The sequence below is a fragment of the Lacerta agilis genome, chromosome 13 (assembly GCF_009819535.1).
Source record: "Lacerta agilis isolate rLacAgi1 chromosome 13, rLacAgi1.pri, whole genome shotgun sequence".
Classification (NCBI taxonomy): domain Eukaryota; kingdom Metazoa; phylum Chordata; class Lepidosauria; order Squamata; family Lacertidae; genus Lacerta; species Lacerta agilis.
The window spans coordinates 37,809,417-37,825,642 of NC_046324.1; the positions used below are offsets into that span (position 1 = coordinate 37,809,417).

Consider the following 16,226-nt stretch of genomic DNA (forward strand, 5'->3'; position numbering starts at 1 on the left):
GCATCGATGGGATTCCCCGTACTTGTCACCTCTCCAAGCCAGCTAGAGTCACCATCGGACCTCTAGCGGCCGAACACTCCTTCCTTTTGACCTCAAGCCCTGTTAACCTCCTGGGACGGGACTTGCTGTGCAAATTAAAAGCAACCATCACCTGCAGTTCAGAGGGCATATACCTCCATATGCCAGAGGACTCAGCAACCTCCTTCCAGGGACTACTCGCTGAGGAAGGAACCCCAAATTTAGAGATCCCAGTGCCGCTAAAAGACCAGGTTCCGTCCTGGCTGTGGGGAACCACTTCCACAACAGTCGGTCTCCTGAAATCAGCAGAACCCATCAAGATCAAATACCGTACCGATGTGCCTTACCCCTGCGCTAGGCAATACCCCCTGCCCCCCGATGCTATAGAAGGACTCAAGCCTATGATTGAGGATTTCCTAAACCAAGGGATCCTCGTCCCCACGGCCAGTCCTTGCAATTCGCCGGTTCTCCCACTCCGCAAGCCTGGGAACCCACCCCGGTACAGGTTTGTCCAGGACCTTAGGATTATTAATAACTTCGTTATACCCCGACACGCCATTACAGCAAACCCCAACACTATATTGACTGGAATTCCACCTGATAGCTGTTACTTCACAGTTGTGGATCTGTGTTCCGCCTTCTTCTCTATAAGAATACACGAGGACAGTCAGTTCTTGTTCGCGTTCACATGGGGAACCGGCCAGCTCACATGGACCCGGCTGCCCCAAGGCTATGTCGAAAGCCCCACAATTTTTGCCTCTGCCTTACAAAAGGACCTGCAGGACCTTACCTTCCCTGCTGGCTCCACCCTTCTAATGTATGTAGATGATTTGATATTAAATTCTACATCAAAGGACAACTGCCATACTGACACTGTCTACCTGCTAACTGCATTGGCACATAAAGGCCACAAGGTGTCACCAAAGAAACTACAATACTGCCAAACTACAGTAAAATACTTGGGACACATAATAGGACAGGGGACCAGGGCGCTCGCGCCCGAACGAGTGGAAGCCATTACAAGGGTTCCCTTACCAAAGACAAAGAAACAACTTAGGGGTTTTCTCGGGATGAGCGGATTTTGCCGCGCGTGGATCGTAGGATACGGCGAACTGACGAAACCCCTCGTCAAGATGACCTGTAAGGAGGAACCTGATCCCCTTAAATGGACTAAGGAAGCTTTCCAAAACTTTGAGACCATAAAACGAGAGTTGCGATCTGCCCCGGCCCTAGGACTCCCGGACTACCGCCTCCCCTTTTCCCTGTTTGTCCATGAACAGAGAGGGGTAGCCTCGGGTGTCCTAACTCAAACTTTCAGAGGACAACAACGGCCGGTCGCGTATTACAGTGTGCAGCTGGACCCAGTAGCGAAGGGAACCGTGGGATGCTTGAGAGCAATTGCAGCCGCAGCTGAACTAGTGGAACGGGCCCTGGAAATAGTGCAGAGCCAGGAATTAACTCTGAACGTACCACATGCGGTAGCCACCTTACTAAACCTACGGGGGTGCCAACACTTCAGCATAGCGAGATTAAACCAGTACGAGGCCACCCTCTTAGCCCCCTCAAATGTCCACATCAAAAGGGTCAATACTTTAAACCCAGCTACACTACTACCGCTACCCGACGACGGTACACCCCACCACGATTGCACCCAAGCTGTCAGATCAGCCGAGAGGCCACGAGATGACTTAGACTACCTCCCATTAGAAAACCCAGATCTCCAGATTTTTACGGACGGCAGCTCTAAGGTCGTGAACGGGAACAGGCAGACAGGATATGCTGTGGTCACTCATGACACTATCCTGGAGTCCGCTTCTATTAACCCGCGGTACAGTGCCCAAGCAGCTGAACTAATAGCCCTCATAAGGGCTTGCGAACTAAGTGAGGGCAAGACTGTAAACATATATACCGACTCAAAATACTGCTTCGGGTTGGTTCATGCTACTGGGGCACTGTGGAAACAAAGGGGATTCTTAACCGCTGCAGGGACTCAAATATCTCATGCCACCCTCGTCAAAAGACTAATGGACTCCATCCACTTCCCAAAGGCCATCTCAGTAATACACTGTAAAGCTCATACAAATGGGACTGACTTTGTCTCTGTTGGTAACCGGCTAGCAGACACTGCCGCTCAACAGGCTGCCTCTGACAACGTAAGCTCTAGTGAATTCCAGGCTGTTTTAGCCCCAGCTGACATAGACTTTGACCGTATGTACAGAACAGCGCAACAGCAGGAGATCAATCAGTGGCAGGCATTGGGGGCCATACAGAGAGATAACATTTGGATGCTGCCAGACGGTCGCATGATTATGCCCCGCGCCTGGGTCCCTAGACACTTGCGTGTCCTACATGAATTCACCCATTGGGGGGCCAATCGTCTAGCTGACAGCCTCCTTAGAAACTGGTACGCCCCCGGTGCCCATCAATCTGCAAAATCCGTGTCCAAAAATTGCCTCATCTGTGCGGACTTTAACCCAAAGCGGGAACCAAGGGGGCCTCCTGGTTCCCGACCCTGGGCTTACATACCATTTGAGAGTCTACAACTAGATTTTGCGGAACTTCCTCGATGTCAGAACTACCGATACCTTCTCGTGATCACCGACAAATTATCGGGCTGGCCCGAAGCTTTCCCTGTTAGGAAGGCCAATGCGCAAACCGTAGCCAAAATCCTCATGCAAGAGATTATTCCCAGGTATGGGGTTCCGCGAAGACTCGACAGCGACCGCGGAACCCACTTCTCTGCGGAGGTTGTTCAAGCTGTCACCAAAGCCTTCGGGATAAAATGGGAGTTGCATACGCCGTACCACCCCCAGTCATCTGGCCAGACCGAGCGCATGAATGGGCTTATAAAATCACAACTAGGAAAGCTATGTAAGGCCACCAACCTAAAGTGGACAAATGCCCTACCCATCGTCCTCCACAATATCAGGAGCCAGCCTAGAGGACCCGCAAAACTCTCCCCTTACGAACTCTTGTTTGGGAGACCTTCCCCTACCCACACTTCCCAACTTCCCACCTTTGAACTGGAAGCTGGGGAAGCCGAACTAGCCACTTATGTGTCAGAGCTACAGCGACACCTTAAGAGACTGCACCGCTATGCCGCTAATTGCCAGAACGTACCCCTTGATGTTGACGCCCACAAATTCAAATCAGGAGATTGGATCAGGATAAAAACCCTCAAGGGCTCCACCCTCGAACCACAGTGGGAGGGTCCCTTCCAGGTTCTCCTTACAACTCCAACCGCCCTCAAGGTGGCTGAACGTTCAGCTTGGATACATTATACCCGATGCAAACACGCCTCGCCTCCCGACGACGACGTGGCAACAAGAGACAACCAGGAACAACCAGCCACCGACCCAGATGACACCTCTGCAGCTCCAGTTCCTCTTCATCCCACCGCCGCGCCTGTGCCAGACATCGCAAAGCCGTCCTCGGGTCCCTCGCCGCACCTTCCGTCGACATCCCCGGATGACAGCGGGGGTAATCGTAGTCCCCTAGCAGCTGGAGAGGGGCCCTGGAAGAACCCCGAAGAAAAGTGGCTCTCGAGGATACTTATCGATCCTAGCCCAGAAGATCCGGACCACCCGCCCATCAGAATGCAGTTCCGAAAGGAGGCCCGTCTCTGACGACCGTCGCCCTTTCCCCTTCCACCGCTTCTCACCCCCCTTCCTTCTGTCGTTTCCCTTGTCTGTCAATTTGCTTTCTCTCCCCTCAGGTACACGTCGCCATGGATGGAAGGACCTGGACCCATGTCGGTGTCGTCATCATGACCCTCCTCCTAGGCTGCACCTCCGAACGCTCCACGCAGCCCCACAACTGTGGGAGGAACCCGTCCGAACACTTCTTCCTGGAATGGGCCACCCTCGACGCCCCAGGCCACACCGACTACAACTCCTTCGGCGACTTCCCGTTTTGCCTACCAGGAACCCGGACATGGCTCCGCCACGCATTCCGGCCCCGGCTGCAGGGTTCACAGGTCTGGGAGCTTCTCATCCGGTCAAGCTCCTTTGAGATCCTTGGCAGAGCTTTCTTCACCCTCGACCAGCAATGGAACCGCTTGACCTGCCACAATGGGACTACCGTACAGGGGCGATGGGGAGAAATCACGCGCCCATACCAACCCCAGGATCAGGGAAATGGACTTTGGGAGGGTCACACTGACTCGCTGTACACTGAACACTGGACCTATGGATTCTATTGCAGCAGCTCCACCGCCGCTTCCTTGCTCCAAGGTATCTGTGTACGAAAATTTTGCTGTGTTTGGGACTTAGAAACATCACCCACTTGGGCGGGGAGCTCATATGTTGAGGGTTGGCTGCACCCGGTGGGAGGAAGCAATACCTTGGAGTGGGACTCAGAGGGACCCCAAAGGTGTGGGGGAATTGCCACATCCCCAGACCTCTTACGGAACCAAGACCCCTTGCATCCTGTGGGCACTGCCCCTAGGAGCATCAACTTACCCGAACTACCCACTCCCCGAAACTTCCCCCACCTATCTGCCTGGCAAGAAAACACCTATGTCCAGCTACTGCAGCGTGTGGTGCGAACCACCAATTTAACGGACTGTTGGATCTGTGCCCACACACCAGCGCACCTCGAACAGGGGGTCCCATTTATTGCAACCCCCCTTTCCCCATCCCAATACCGGACTGACTTCCTTACTGAACGCAACCTCACCTTTGTTAAACCCAGCCCCCAATATATCTACTTAAGCGGGCCGTCGGTCGGTCCTATCTGTAAGGAATTCCTGGGAAGCGGGGATCAGGTAGGCACCAGCACGTGCCCCATCACCCTATCATCCGACTCCAGTGGTCTCACGACTTGGGTCCGCAACCGCACCCACACTTCAACCTACCCCACCTTGGAACTAGCCTTGGGAGCAGTCCTGTCACCCTTCACCCAAGAGACGCCCCACCGGGATCTCGTGGACACCTTTAAAACAGGAAAGGTTAGCGGCATCCTAAATGGGCTATTCTGGGTTTGTTCTTCCCGAGGTTACTCCTGGGTTAGCAACCACATGAAGGGTACCTGTTTTCTGGGACACATACACCCTGGGTTCCGCGTAACCCGGGACCTTCCGGGCCGCGCAAGGAATAAGCGATCCCTCACCACAGCACCCCATGTAAAGACAAATGGCGAGACCTGGCTTCGAGCTCTCTTCCCTGCATACGGAGCCTTTTCTAACCATCTGGATATACTTAGGCTAACAGATGTACTGCTACGTTTTATCAACGAATCCGAGTCTGTGACCATATCGCTACTCACGGAACTCACTGAGGTCCGGCGCCTCAGCATCCAGAACAAACTTTGTCTTGATCTCCTCCTATCACAGCAGGGAGGGGCATGTAAGCTCATCGGGGCAGAGTGCTGCTCTTATGTCACCGACCAAACCTTCAACATCTCAGCCCACCTAAGCGCCATTGCCTCCCTTGCCAGCAACCTCAAAGACATCCAACATGAGGGTATATCCGACTGGGACCCGTGGTCTTGGCTTCCCAGTACATCGTGGATACGTGAATCAGTGAAGGGAATGCTTTTTATAACTGTCTCTGTGATTGCCATGGTTGCCCTTTTCTGCTGTTGTTTCCACTGCTTCCCAATTGCAATGCGCTCCACAGCTCCACTCCCCCGTGCCGTCCAAGCCCCCGTGGTTCAGCTTCATAGAGATCCGATACCCATCCCTATGTACCACCTGGGGGGCGGAGTGTACTCCATAAAGGATGTGCGGCCATAATTTTGTGCCAAAATTAAGCCGCAGAGAGGGGAAATGTAATAGGAGTATAACCATGCCCCTACACTTTCACACCGTCCAGGTTCCCCATGTACAGAGAGGGGACTCATAGATCCACTGCAACGCCATTTTCCCCACTTTTTCCTTAAGGACAGGAAAAGCTAGCTGGCAAGCAAGAGGAGGAGGGGAGGGGGGAGCAGGATGAGCAACAACAAAATGCGCATTCGGATGCAAATCCAACTGCTCCCGGCTCATCCGATTGCCCATTGCCTCGCCTCCACCTGCCCCCAGATTAACCTTTCCGCCCAGCCCTCCAACGTATGCATATCTCAAATCTATCAGCCGACATTCAGCAGGTAAACAATAGGCAAATATCACCTCAGGTATGGCCGGAACGACCTCCTTATCTCTGAGGCTGCCCATCCCCAACACACACCCCCTCCTGGAACTGAAACCGCACTGTAAAAACGTGCTTTCCTTATCACTACACAATTTCCAGCCTCTGTTATACTTGATCTAATGTGCAGTATAACCCAAGTGTTATGTATTGCTACGCTGTGTATGAACCTCCGACATTGTATCCAGATGTAACTCATGCTTCTCCAGCTATATAACCTGATGTATCTCTGCCTTAATGTTTCCTTGTACTCCATGTATGCTTCTCTGTAGCAACCACAATGTTATAAAGTTATCTGTAACCTAATCATACCCAAGGAACGTGTAAAGTGTTTCCTCTGGCTGCCGCCTTCATAAAGACTAACTGTCATTCGGGAGCTGTCAGATTCCCGTTCTTAACATTCCATGAACTGTCAACCCTCCTGCCCTTATACCACAGCGCCATCTACTGAGTCTGCCACCAAAGCAGCAGGGTAAAAGGACAATGGAAACACCTGTCACTCAGAGGAAATCGCTTTATTCATATACAAAGGGACACGGACATTCACCACTCAGGAAGTTCCGATCACCGACTCCACCCTGCAGGACAGAAGACAACAGAAGTATTAGCAAGTCCAAAGAACCGGCAGGAAGACCACTCTGTCACTATTGTATAAACCCATCTCCTTGTCATTTAATGTACTTACCTTATGTAAATCCCTCCTTCCTGCTCTTTTCCTTCCATTTACCTGTATGGAAACAAAAATGTATAAAACCCTCCCTGTGACTATACTCAGGGTTCTTCTCTCTCTTCGTGATCCACACGTCGCTGGGAGGTAGAACCTCTGTTGCAACAGACCCAAATAAACGGGGGCATCGCCTTGCTTCCCTTTTCGCAGCTCCTGTGTCGTCTTGGTTCATTTCCGTTGGTAAGTGGGAGGCTTCAGCCAAACCTGTAGCTTCCCGGGGCAAAACTCTCCGGGGCTCCCTCTCGGGTACCGGACCCTAATTTCTCTCCGTGGTGCATTAATTGGCTTACGACAGTTTCTTTGTAAACCATTCCTACATTTGAAAACTGTTTGTTTGATCCTGTTTTATTAACATATAAGAACACACACACTCACACAAGCACACTGACACAGATAGATATGGCTAAACCAAAAAGGTAACCCCTGTATTTAATTGCCTATGCCAGGTACAGGGAACCCTTTGCAACTCCAGGGCCGCATTCCCTTCTTAGCAATCATCCAGGGGCCACATGCCAGTGGTAGGAGGGGCCAGAGGTGTGCAGGATCAGCCCATATATTCATCTAGGACAGCATCCTCTCCCCACAGTGGGATCTTATGTTCTTATACTGCCTCCAACAGTGGAGGCATACAATAGTACACAAATTGTGTACAACACTGCCCTTGCCCTTGTGGAAGCTGTGCGCAACCCCCCTTTGGAATGTGCCCAATTCATCTGTCCAAAATAGTGACTTTTTTCTTCTTCAATCAAAGCATTGTTGCGTCTCATTGCAAAATATTTACACCTCTCCCTGCCACAAACACACTCTATTGAGTCTGAGAGTAATTTATAGCTCTCCTGGTGGCTGTTTTCTACCCTAGTCGCAAAAGGTACACAATGTATTTGCTTCCTTAAAGGCAGCTTACAAAGTGTTCCCATCCTGTTCCTGCGTGTGTGTGTGTAGATTTATTACCTGAATTCTGAACAGGAGATGAAGCCGGAAATGCCCAGGAGATTAAGTTGGTAATAAACAATTCCTTTCAAATGCCAAGTTTATTTAGAAACTTGTTTTAACCAGTGCTTTTCTTCTAGGGGGAAAAAAAGGTGCCAGTACTGCGTGCCCTTAAGTACCACTGGAAAAAAAGCACTGTGTATCCTCCTATAGCACAAAACCGGGCAGAATCCAAAGAAAATTCAAACAAGTGTATTCTTGCAATCTGCTCCTCCTCCTCCTTCTTTTTAACCTCCACTGTCTTTCTAGCAGAAAAAGAGAAGACAAAATTGCAGAAGCAAAGGGAAGATGAATTGATTCAGAAGATCCACAAACTGGTGCAGAAAAGAGACTTCCTTGTTGATGACGCCGAAGTAGAGAGATTAAGGTAATCGCATATGGGAGAATGACTTTTTTCCAAGACTTGGAGGAGACTCGGGTTGTGTTTTTTTTGCCTGTGACGCACTTTAAAAAACTAACCAATACCCTGCCTTTCGACATGTAAGCTTCCATGGCAGCTGACAACCTGAACTTTCAACATCCAGTCGGTTCCCAACAAGAAAACTACAGAAAAAAGCAAGAGTTAAAAAGCAACAACTGCAAGCTGTAGCTCAGTAGAGGAGCGTATCTTCCATTACATGCAGAAGGATCGCCCACAGCATCTCCAGATAAACATACTTCCCCGGCCAGCGGAAATCCTGGAGAGTGTAGACATTATACTGTACTGAGTTCATTGAACCTCTGTGCTTGAGCAGAGCACTTGCATTTGCAAGAAAGACTGTGGGATAAAGAAGGACCATAGACTGAGTAGAAGGCATCTGCTTTGCATGCAGAAGGTCCCAGGCTCAGTCTATGGCCTCTCTGACCCATAAGTTAGGACTCTGTATATAAATTCCTTGAATTCTTGTTTTTATATGCTTTTATACTAGTGCTTAGGGACGTGGGTGGCACTGTGGGTTAAACCACAGAGCCTAGGGCTTGCTGATCAGAAGGTTGGCGGTTCAAATCCCCGCGACAGGGTGAGCTCCCGTTGCTCGGTCCCTGCTCCTGCCCACCTAGCAGTTCGAAAGTACGCCAAAGTGCAAGTAGATAAATAGGTACTGCTCCGGCAGGAAGGTAAATGGGGTTTCTGTGCGCTGCTCTGGTTTGCCAGAAGCAGCTTAGTCATGCTGGCCACATGACGCTGTACGCCGGCTCCATCGGCCAATAAATTGAGATGAGCACCGCAACCCCAGAGTCATCCGCTACTGGACCTAATGGTCAGGGGTCTCTTTACCTTTATACTAGTGCTTTGCTGGTTTCCCACCCCACACGTTTCCTTCCTATTTTTATTTGGGGAAGGGTCCTGGCTCAGTGGTGGATTTGCATATAAGCTAAACACATAATGGCTAAGGTTGCCAGGTTCATAGCAGGGGCAATTAGAATAAGGGCCACTAACTGATTGATGATTCAGGATTTTAAAATGTGCTTTTAGATCAAATTCTCTTTTCTGTATACACTGTAATGTTTTATTGTTGCTATGGCCATTGGCTAATGCGAATAAAGTTTTATCTATCTATCCATCTATCAGCTAAACAAGCTATAGCTTAGGGCCCCACTCTCTTGGCGCCCCCCCCCAATATAAAGGAAAAAACAACTGGACGTACATTTCCAAAATATAAGATAAAAAACAGATAAAATAAAACCTGTGTTTGCATGATAAAGTTTGTTATGAATAAAAAAATCATTTTAAGTTAGAGCATAATAATTATTTCACTATTAATATATTTCTTCTTAATTGTATTTCATTATTAATATACTTCTTCTTAATTGCATTTCAGTTCAACAATTACTTTGATAAAATACATATTCTGTTATGTGCAAATGGCTTTAGATACCTATTGGGTCCAAAAAATTACTATAGCATATATGCAACACATACAACAGTGACAATTTGTTGTTGACAAAGGACAGCTGGACATACAAAGGGCCCCATTTCCTTCAGTAGTTTAGGGCCTCATCAAACCTAAATCCGGCCCTGGTGGAAGAGTATTTGCATGCAGCACAGGCCTCGGGTTCAATCCCCAGCATCTCCAAGTAGGGCTGGGAGTGTCTCTTGCATGAAAACCCCCCCAGAGAACTACTGTCAGCCAGTGTAGACAATGTTGAGCTAGACCAGGGGTCAGCAACCTTTTTCAGCTGTGGGCTGGTCATGCCCCACAAATAACCCAGAGACATATTTTAAATAAAAGCACACATTCTACTCATGTAAAAACATCCGGCAGGTCTCACAAATAACCCAGAGATGCATTTTAAATAAAAGGACATATTCTATTCATGTAAAAACACACGGATTCCTGGACCGTCCGGGGGCCAGATTTACAAGGCGATTGGGCAGCATCCTGCCCACGGGCCTTAGGTTGCCTACCCCTGAGCTAGACAGACAGATCATAGAACCATAGAATCAAAACACTGTAGAGTTAGAAGCAGCGAAAGACTTGGGGCTTTCAAATTTCAGCAGGGCTTTGAGTGATGCCAAAATCCAGCACCACCCATTGTTTGTCTTTTCTTGTGACATCCCCCACGGAGCCTTATCGGCTTGGTGCCCAGTACGGCCAAACTGGCCACACTCCTCTAAATTGGCCTCTGTTGGGACTTCAGGGGTCATCTGCTCCAATCTGCTGCAATCCAGGAATCTCAGCTACGCGGTAAATCATCCATGACAAAAATGGGCCTTCCAACCACTGCTTTGAAACCTGCTATGGAGGAGAGTCCACCGCCTTCCAAGGACTTAGTACAAATCAGCTTCCCGTTATTTGTCGTGTAACTTCTGCTGATCATCACTTTTCATTGCATATCTCAGTTACATTAAAATAGAAATAAAGCTGCTGGTTCCCACCCACCCCAGGTCCACTAGCTAATTCTGTAATTTTTGCTTCAAAACAGAGAGAAGGAGGAAGACAAGGAGATGGCGGAGTTCCTCCGGATCAAGTTGAAACCCTTAGACAAAGCCGCGCGATCTCCAACTAGTGAGTTTTCGAAACTCTTCCAAAGACTTTAGTGAAGCTGTCTCTAACGATGAGCTGTGGAGTCTTCATGGTTTGCATAAAGCTAATGTAAGGATTAGATAGCAGCTTTATGCAAACCGTGAAGACTCCATGGCACCCATTCAATCTCTTGCATGCACACTTTTTCTGTTCCATATTGCCACGCCGCTCCATATTGGCGCCAGAGGGCAGGCCTCGGGGTGGCGTGGGCTTGCTTGGGGCCTGCCGGCGGGGTTCGGCTTGGGCGCACGCACGGAGTGTCATCCCCCTGCCCTGGAACACAGGGCACCCCGCCATCACCCCCACCTTACTACGCCACTGGGCGTGCAGTGAGATCACATCCACACCATATAGTTAAAGCCAATTTGAAGTGGTGTTCCCCCCCCCAAAAAAAAAACACCCTGGGAGCTGTAGTTTGTGCTGAGAATCATAGCTCAGTCGCCAGGATTATTCGGGGAAGACTATATATATATATATGGGATGCAGGTGGCACTGTGGTGTAAACCACTGAGCCTAGGGCTTGCTGATCAGAAGGTCGGTGGTTCAAATCCCTGCGACGGGGTGAGCTCCCGTTGTTCGGTCCTAGCTCCTGCCCACCTATCAGTTCGAAAGCATGTCAAAGTGCAAGTAGATAAATAGGTACCGCTCTGGCAGGAAGGTAAACGGCGTTTCCATGTGCTGCTCCGGTTTGCCAGAAGCGGCTTAGTCATGCTGGCCACATGATCCAGAAGATGTCTGCGGACAAACGCTGGCTCCTTCGGCCAGTAAAGCAAGATGAGCACCGCAACCCCAGAGTCATCCTTGACTGGACCTAACGGTCAGGGGTCCCTTTACCTTTTATACAGTATACTTTAACTGTATACTTTTATACAGTATACTTTAACTGTATACTTTAACTGTTAACTTTTCATCATGCAGTGGTTTTTTTAAAAAAAACAACAACACTGCTCCAGCAGATACACTATTTTAAAGCCCCAGCCTAGGATATTAAAGATGTTCCCCATTTTGCCGACCACAGGTACGCCAGCAGAGAAGAAGGCGGAGCCCCCTCCTCTTCCTCCAAACAAGCCCACCATTGCGAAAGCAGGAATCGCTATCATCAAGGATTGTTGCGGGTCCACCCAATGCGCCATCATGTAGCTCCCTCGTCACAGGGCACCGCCTCCCCCCCCTGCCCCCTACGCACTCAACCCAACAGACGGAAAAACTGTGGACGGAAGAGGACGTTAAGCATCCAGATATCTTGATAGTAGAGTTTCCTGTACTGGTTTTTTTTACAGTAACTGTTGTGTACTGAATGTACCTGTCGGTGACTCCTTCACTGTTGCACGGATCACTCAGTCAGCATGCCTAGGTTTAAGACAAGGAGTATATATATATCTAAGTATAACTATATCTCGAGGAGAGGGAAAGACTTGTATAGGAAAAAGAGAGACAGACACAGGCAGGCACCACTTTTTATCCTTATATATAGATCTATGTGTATATAAGATGATATGTATATGGGGAGGAAGACACCCCCCCCCCACACCCTCTGCCAGCTGTGAAAAAGAAAATCATACCAAGTAATATGTAGAATAGCAATTTTAATAGTCTGTGCGTAGAATAGGATGCGCTCCACACTTCTTTCCGTTGACAAGACAGCATTTGCTCCCGTGGGCAGAATAAAAACTTGGCATGGCAGCTCCTCTTAGCATCTAACATAATAAATAAATATTGTAAATAGGACAAGGCAGCTGATAGTCAAACTACAGCTGCCAACCAGTCATCTGTCAGACTCTTGTGGTTTTATGCAACACGTGCTCTTACACCGGCTCACTCAGTAAAGCCCGCAGAGGATTTGGGAGTCTCAGCAGCTCGGCGCATGTACAAATGCAAATGGTCAAGTGTTTTATCCAACAGAGTTCTACTTCAGTCAGTAGGTCTAAGTCAGTAAGCGTTCAGTAAGTTCAATGGGCTTGCTCCACATAGGACTATCATTGGACTAACTCTGCTGTTATGAAGACCATCCCAGTGATGATGAGTTTCAGCTGGCCTCTTACTTTTTAAGAATGTGGGGTTTCTGCTGTGCAGAGAAGGCTTTAATCCGGCCTAGTTCTTATTTTTTTTTTAAAAAAAAAAAAACTGACAAGGTTGCATGCTTGCTTGAAAATTTTATTGACAACAGTTTGGTCCCAACACACAAAACAGCACTCGAGCCACAAAACTGTCCAAATGGGAGTAGACAACAGAGGAGAAAGGCGAGCTTTGTCTCCTTGAGAGTGCATAAGTTGAGGGCTTCAGTGATATTTTTTTAAAAACAACCAAGAAATCAAAATTAGTGAAGTGTAAATGAAATAATTTCATTCCCTTAATTCTTTTTCAAATCAGTCCAGTCACATTATTTCTTCAAGCCTTCGTAGAAAAACACGCCCCCCCTCCCCAAATTAGCTGGCTTCACACAATGAAAAACAAACTCCCCAAAAGGTAGTCTATAACTTTCATACAGCGATTTAGGTCAGAATTACACATGACTCCAGAAAGATTTCTCCTTCTCTACAGGTGGCACAACCCACATCTGTATTCCAGGTACATTAACAGTACTGTTATTTCTCCTTGAGTTTTCACCAAAACATGGTCTATTATAGATGACTTGCAACTGTGGCTCAAAATGATGACTGTTTTTGCATTTGCATGACAGGCGCCAATTGGTCAGGTCTTTGTTTTATGCAAGCAATACATAAGGTAAATGGAAGATGTCCTCACAATTAAAGTCATGAAATGGTTCCATTCTTTTTTCTTTTTTTAAAAAAATTAATCACTCCTATAAACCCCATTTCTGTAGAGGAAACATAAGGATGTACACACACAAACATGCTGTGCCTTGCCATGATCTCAGAAAATCTTCCAGTCCTTCTCTGCATTCGCAATGGCTATATCATTATTCAGTACTGTTTAATACTTGGCTTTGTTTAAAAAACACTTTAAAAACAAAATCCATTTCTTCTTCTTTTTAAAATAGGTTGTCTATAGCCATCAAGTGGCATTTTTCAGTTGCTGGCTGTGAAATCTAAGGCTGCTTTTTCAGTCTCACACACATTTCAAAAATATTATTTGCACGCACATATCCATTCAGCCAGTGGAAACCTTAGCTATAGTTTCCTTCTTTCTGACGAGCAATTAAGAATCCTTGCCTGGCAAATACAATCCATTGTAAGTGCCAAGTTTACCCAACGGGGGGTATAAAAGCTTTGGTCAGAAGACATCTTAGCTCTCTGTAAAAAGAAAGTAGAAGGACTCCACTGACTCGCCTCCTTCAACAAAGGCCTGCCTTTCTAAACACCAACAGAAATGCCACTATAGGAACTGGAAGAGAGAAAAACCACACACAAGAGCAGGTTTGAGCACTCAAAGTAAACATCGGAATAAAGGCCAGACACAGCTAAAAACATACTGACTCACATTAAGCTTCCCATTTACTAGATCTTTAAAATGAGGAAAAGCACCGTAACTTTGGCACTTCCATGTGCTGCTCATACTTTTGTGCAAATGGAAATAGAATCATTACTTTCCATCTTTAAAAAAGCTCGTTTACCCCTTTTGCTGTGATTTATAACATATATACACTTAAATGAATATTTGAAATATCAAATACTCCCAGTAATCTTATTGGCGGGTGCTGCAAGAAGCACCTCAAAGCTTACTTCAAAATGCAAAACACCAAGACTTGTTTTTCCTAAGTCAGAGGAGCATCAACTTGGAGCGTTCAATAAAAGGGAAGCTTAAAAACACCCTCACCTTCCTACGAGATTCCTCAGTGGAACTGATTACAGAAAGCATTTAAAAGTGGGGTTGTAATAAATCAATGTACTCCTCTACAGCAGGAGTGGGTAGCTTGGGCCCTCCAGATGTTATCGTACTACCACACCCATCATCCTTGACCACACGTCATGCTGGCTGGGGCTGTAGTCTACAACATCTGGAAGGCCACAGGTTCCCTTGCCATGCTCTACAGTCATCTTTTGACAAGACTCAATTACAAGTCATCAGAAAAAATATATATATCCTAGGCTTTGCTCTCACCCATTTAACCCTGAAGATGCCACTGCAGGTTTTATTCCAATCTAATGACTTATTAAAAATGAAGTTCTCAATAGGCTGCTTTGCCAAGACAGATGATGCATTTGATCATTACCTGTCTGGAAAACGCACATTAAAAATTGGCCTGTAGATTCATATGCTATATGAAGGCTTTACATCAGTGATGAGGTTTCAGAAACTCAAATTCCATCCCACTCAAAGTTTAGCATTTGCTAGTTTTTTTTCCTGACATTCGACAGAATGTAAAAAAGGAACAGTAAAACATTTAATGCTTGAAGTCTCAAATAAAAATACCTGCCCAGCTGAACTCAGTGTAAACTGAACAAAAATCTCACAGAAGGTAGTCAACAGTGACAAAGATAAACACAAGTGACCACCCGCCCCCCCCGCCCCATCTGTGATTTAAAATATAAAGGGTTGCCAATAGCTTCATTTTCTGTGCAGTCTGACAGCGTGTTGCCTCTCACAACACGACAAGGTTTAAAGCTTGGTTACAGGTGCAAGTGAAAAATTGGCTGCCAACTTCACTCTGTTTTTATGCTGCCTTTTGACTGGGCTGTCCATGGCTTCTTTGCTTGGCTGCGATTCAACTGAAGGGCAGGGAGGTGCTGGTGTATTTTCTGCAGCTTTAGGAGCTGCATGTAAGTGGCTCGCCTCTTCTTTAGCTCTCAAAGGACTAACAGCATTCTCCTCCTCTTTTGTTAAAACAATCATCTCTAAAAAGGAAAGCGATACCATGAAGTTTTCAGAGCAAAATTATTTTCAGATGCATCTGATCTGCGCACAAATACAGCAAGTTGTCTCCTTCAATGAAAGGATGCATTGCCTGTGCAAGGCATTATTTACATTATGCGGAATACATGAACGTTGACTGCCACTGGCTAGAAATGCTAGCAAACAGGATGTGGTCCTTGTTACATATTGGATCCTGGTGTTCTGAAGTCCAGTACTGAAAGCTATGAGATCTTTGGGGGGGGGGGAACTAAGGCTGCCAAAACTCACTGGAGAAAAAAGTTGTTCCAATAGGGATGTGTGTTATCTTAGCAGCATGTGCAAGCTGGAGTTGGATGTGGTTATACGGAACACTTCCATCTCTGGAGAAACTTGCTTAGGCCTTTGGAACTAAGGGTGGGAAGCAGACTAATGTATTGAGCTACTCTGAACAAGGTAACCTTTGAAAAGTGGAGACAATCGATGTGAAGTGGCATTCTCTACTACTGCAAGGGGATTGCTAAAGGGCTGTGAATTCTACCAATTAACTTCTCACAACACCGAAGT

At 47.3% G+C, this 16,226-nt stretch overlaps 2 protein-coding genes across 6 annotated transcripts in view; one reads left to right on the top strand and one right to left on the bottom strand.

Moving 5' to 3' along the window:
• BMERB1 (bMERB domain containing 1) overlaps nt 1–12,603 on the top strand; it is a 50,999-nt gene extending 38,396 nt beyond the window's left edge. Inside the window, exons 4-6 of the mRNA XM_033167520.1 lie at nt 8,116–8,230; nt 10,768–10,850; nt 11,887–12,603. Coding sequence (XP_033023411.1) covers nt 8,116–8,230; nt 10,768–10,850; nt 11,887–12,008 — 320 coding nt within the window. The 3' untranslated portion in view covers nt 12,009–12,603. The remainder of the gene's footprint in view (nt 1–8,115; nt 8,231–10,767; nt 10,851–11,886) is intronic.
• Nucleotides 12,604–13,004: 401 nt separating this feature from the next.
• MARF1 (meiosis regulator and mRNA stability factor 1) overlaps nt 13,005–16,226 on the bottom strand; it is a 35,665-nt gene continuing 32,443 nt past the window's right edge. For all 5 annotated transcript variants that reach the window (XM_033167517.1, XM_033167515.1, XM_033167516.1 and 2 more), the window contains one exon: nt 13,005–15,664. In XM_033167517.1, coding sequence (XP_033023408.1) covers nt 15,429–15,664 — 236 coding nt within the window. In that variant the 3' untranslated portion in view covers nt 13,005–15,428. The remainder of the gene's footprint in view (nt 15,665–16,226) is intronic.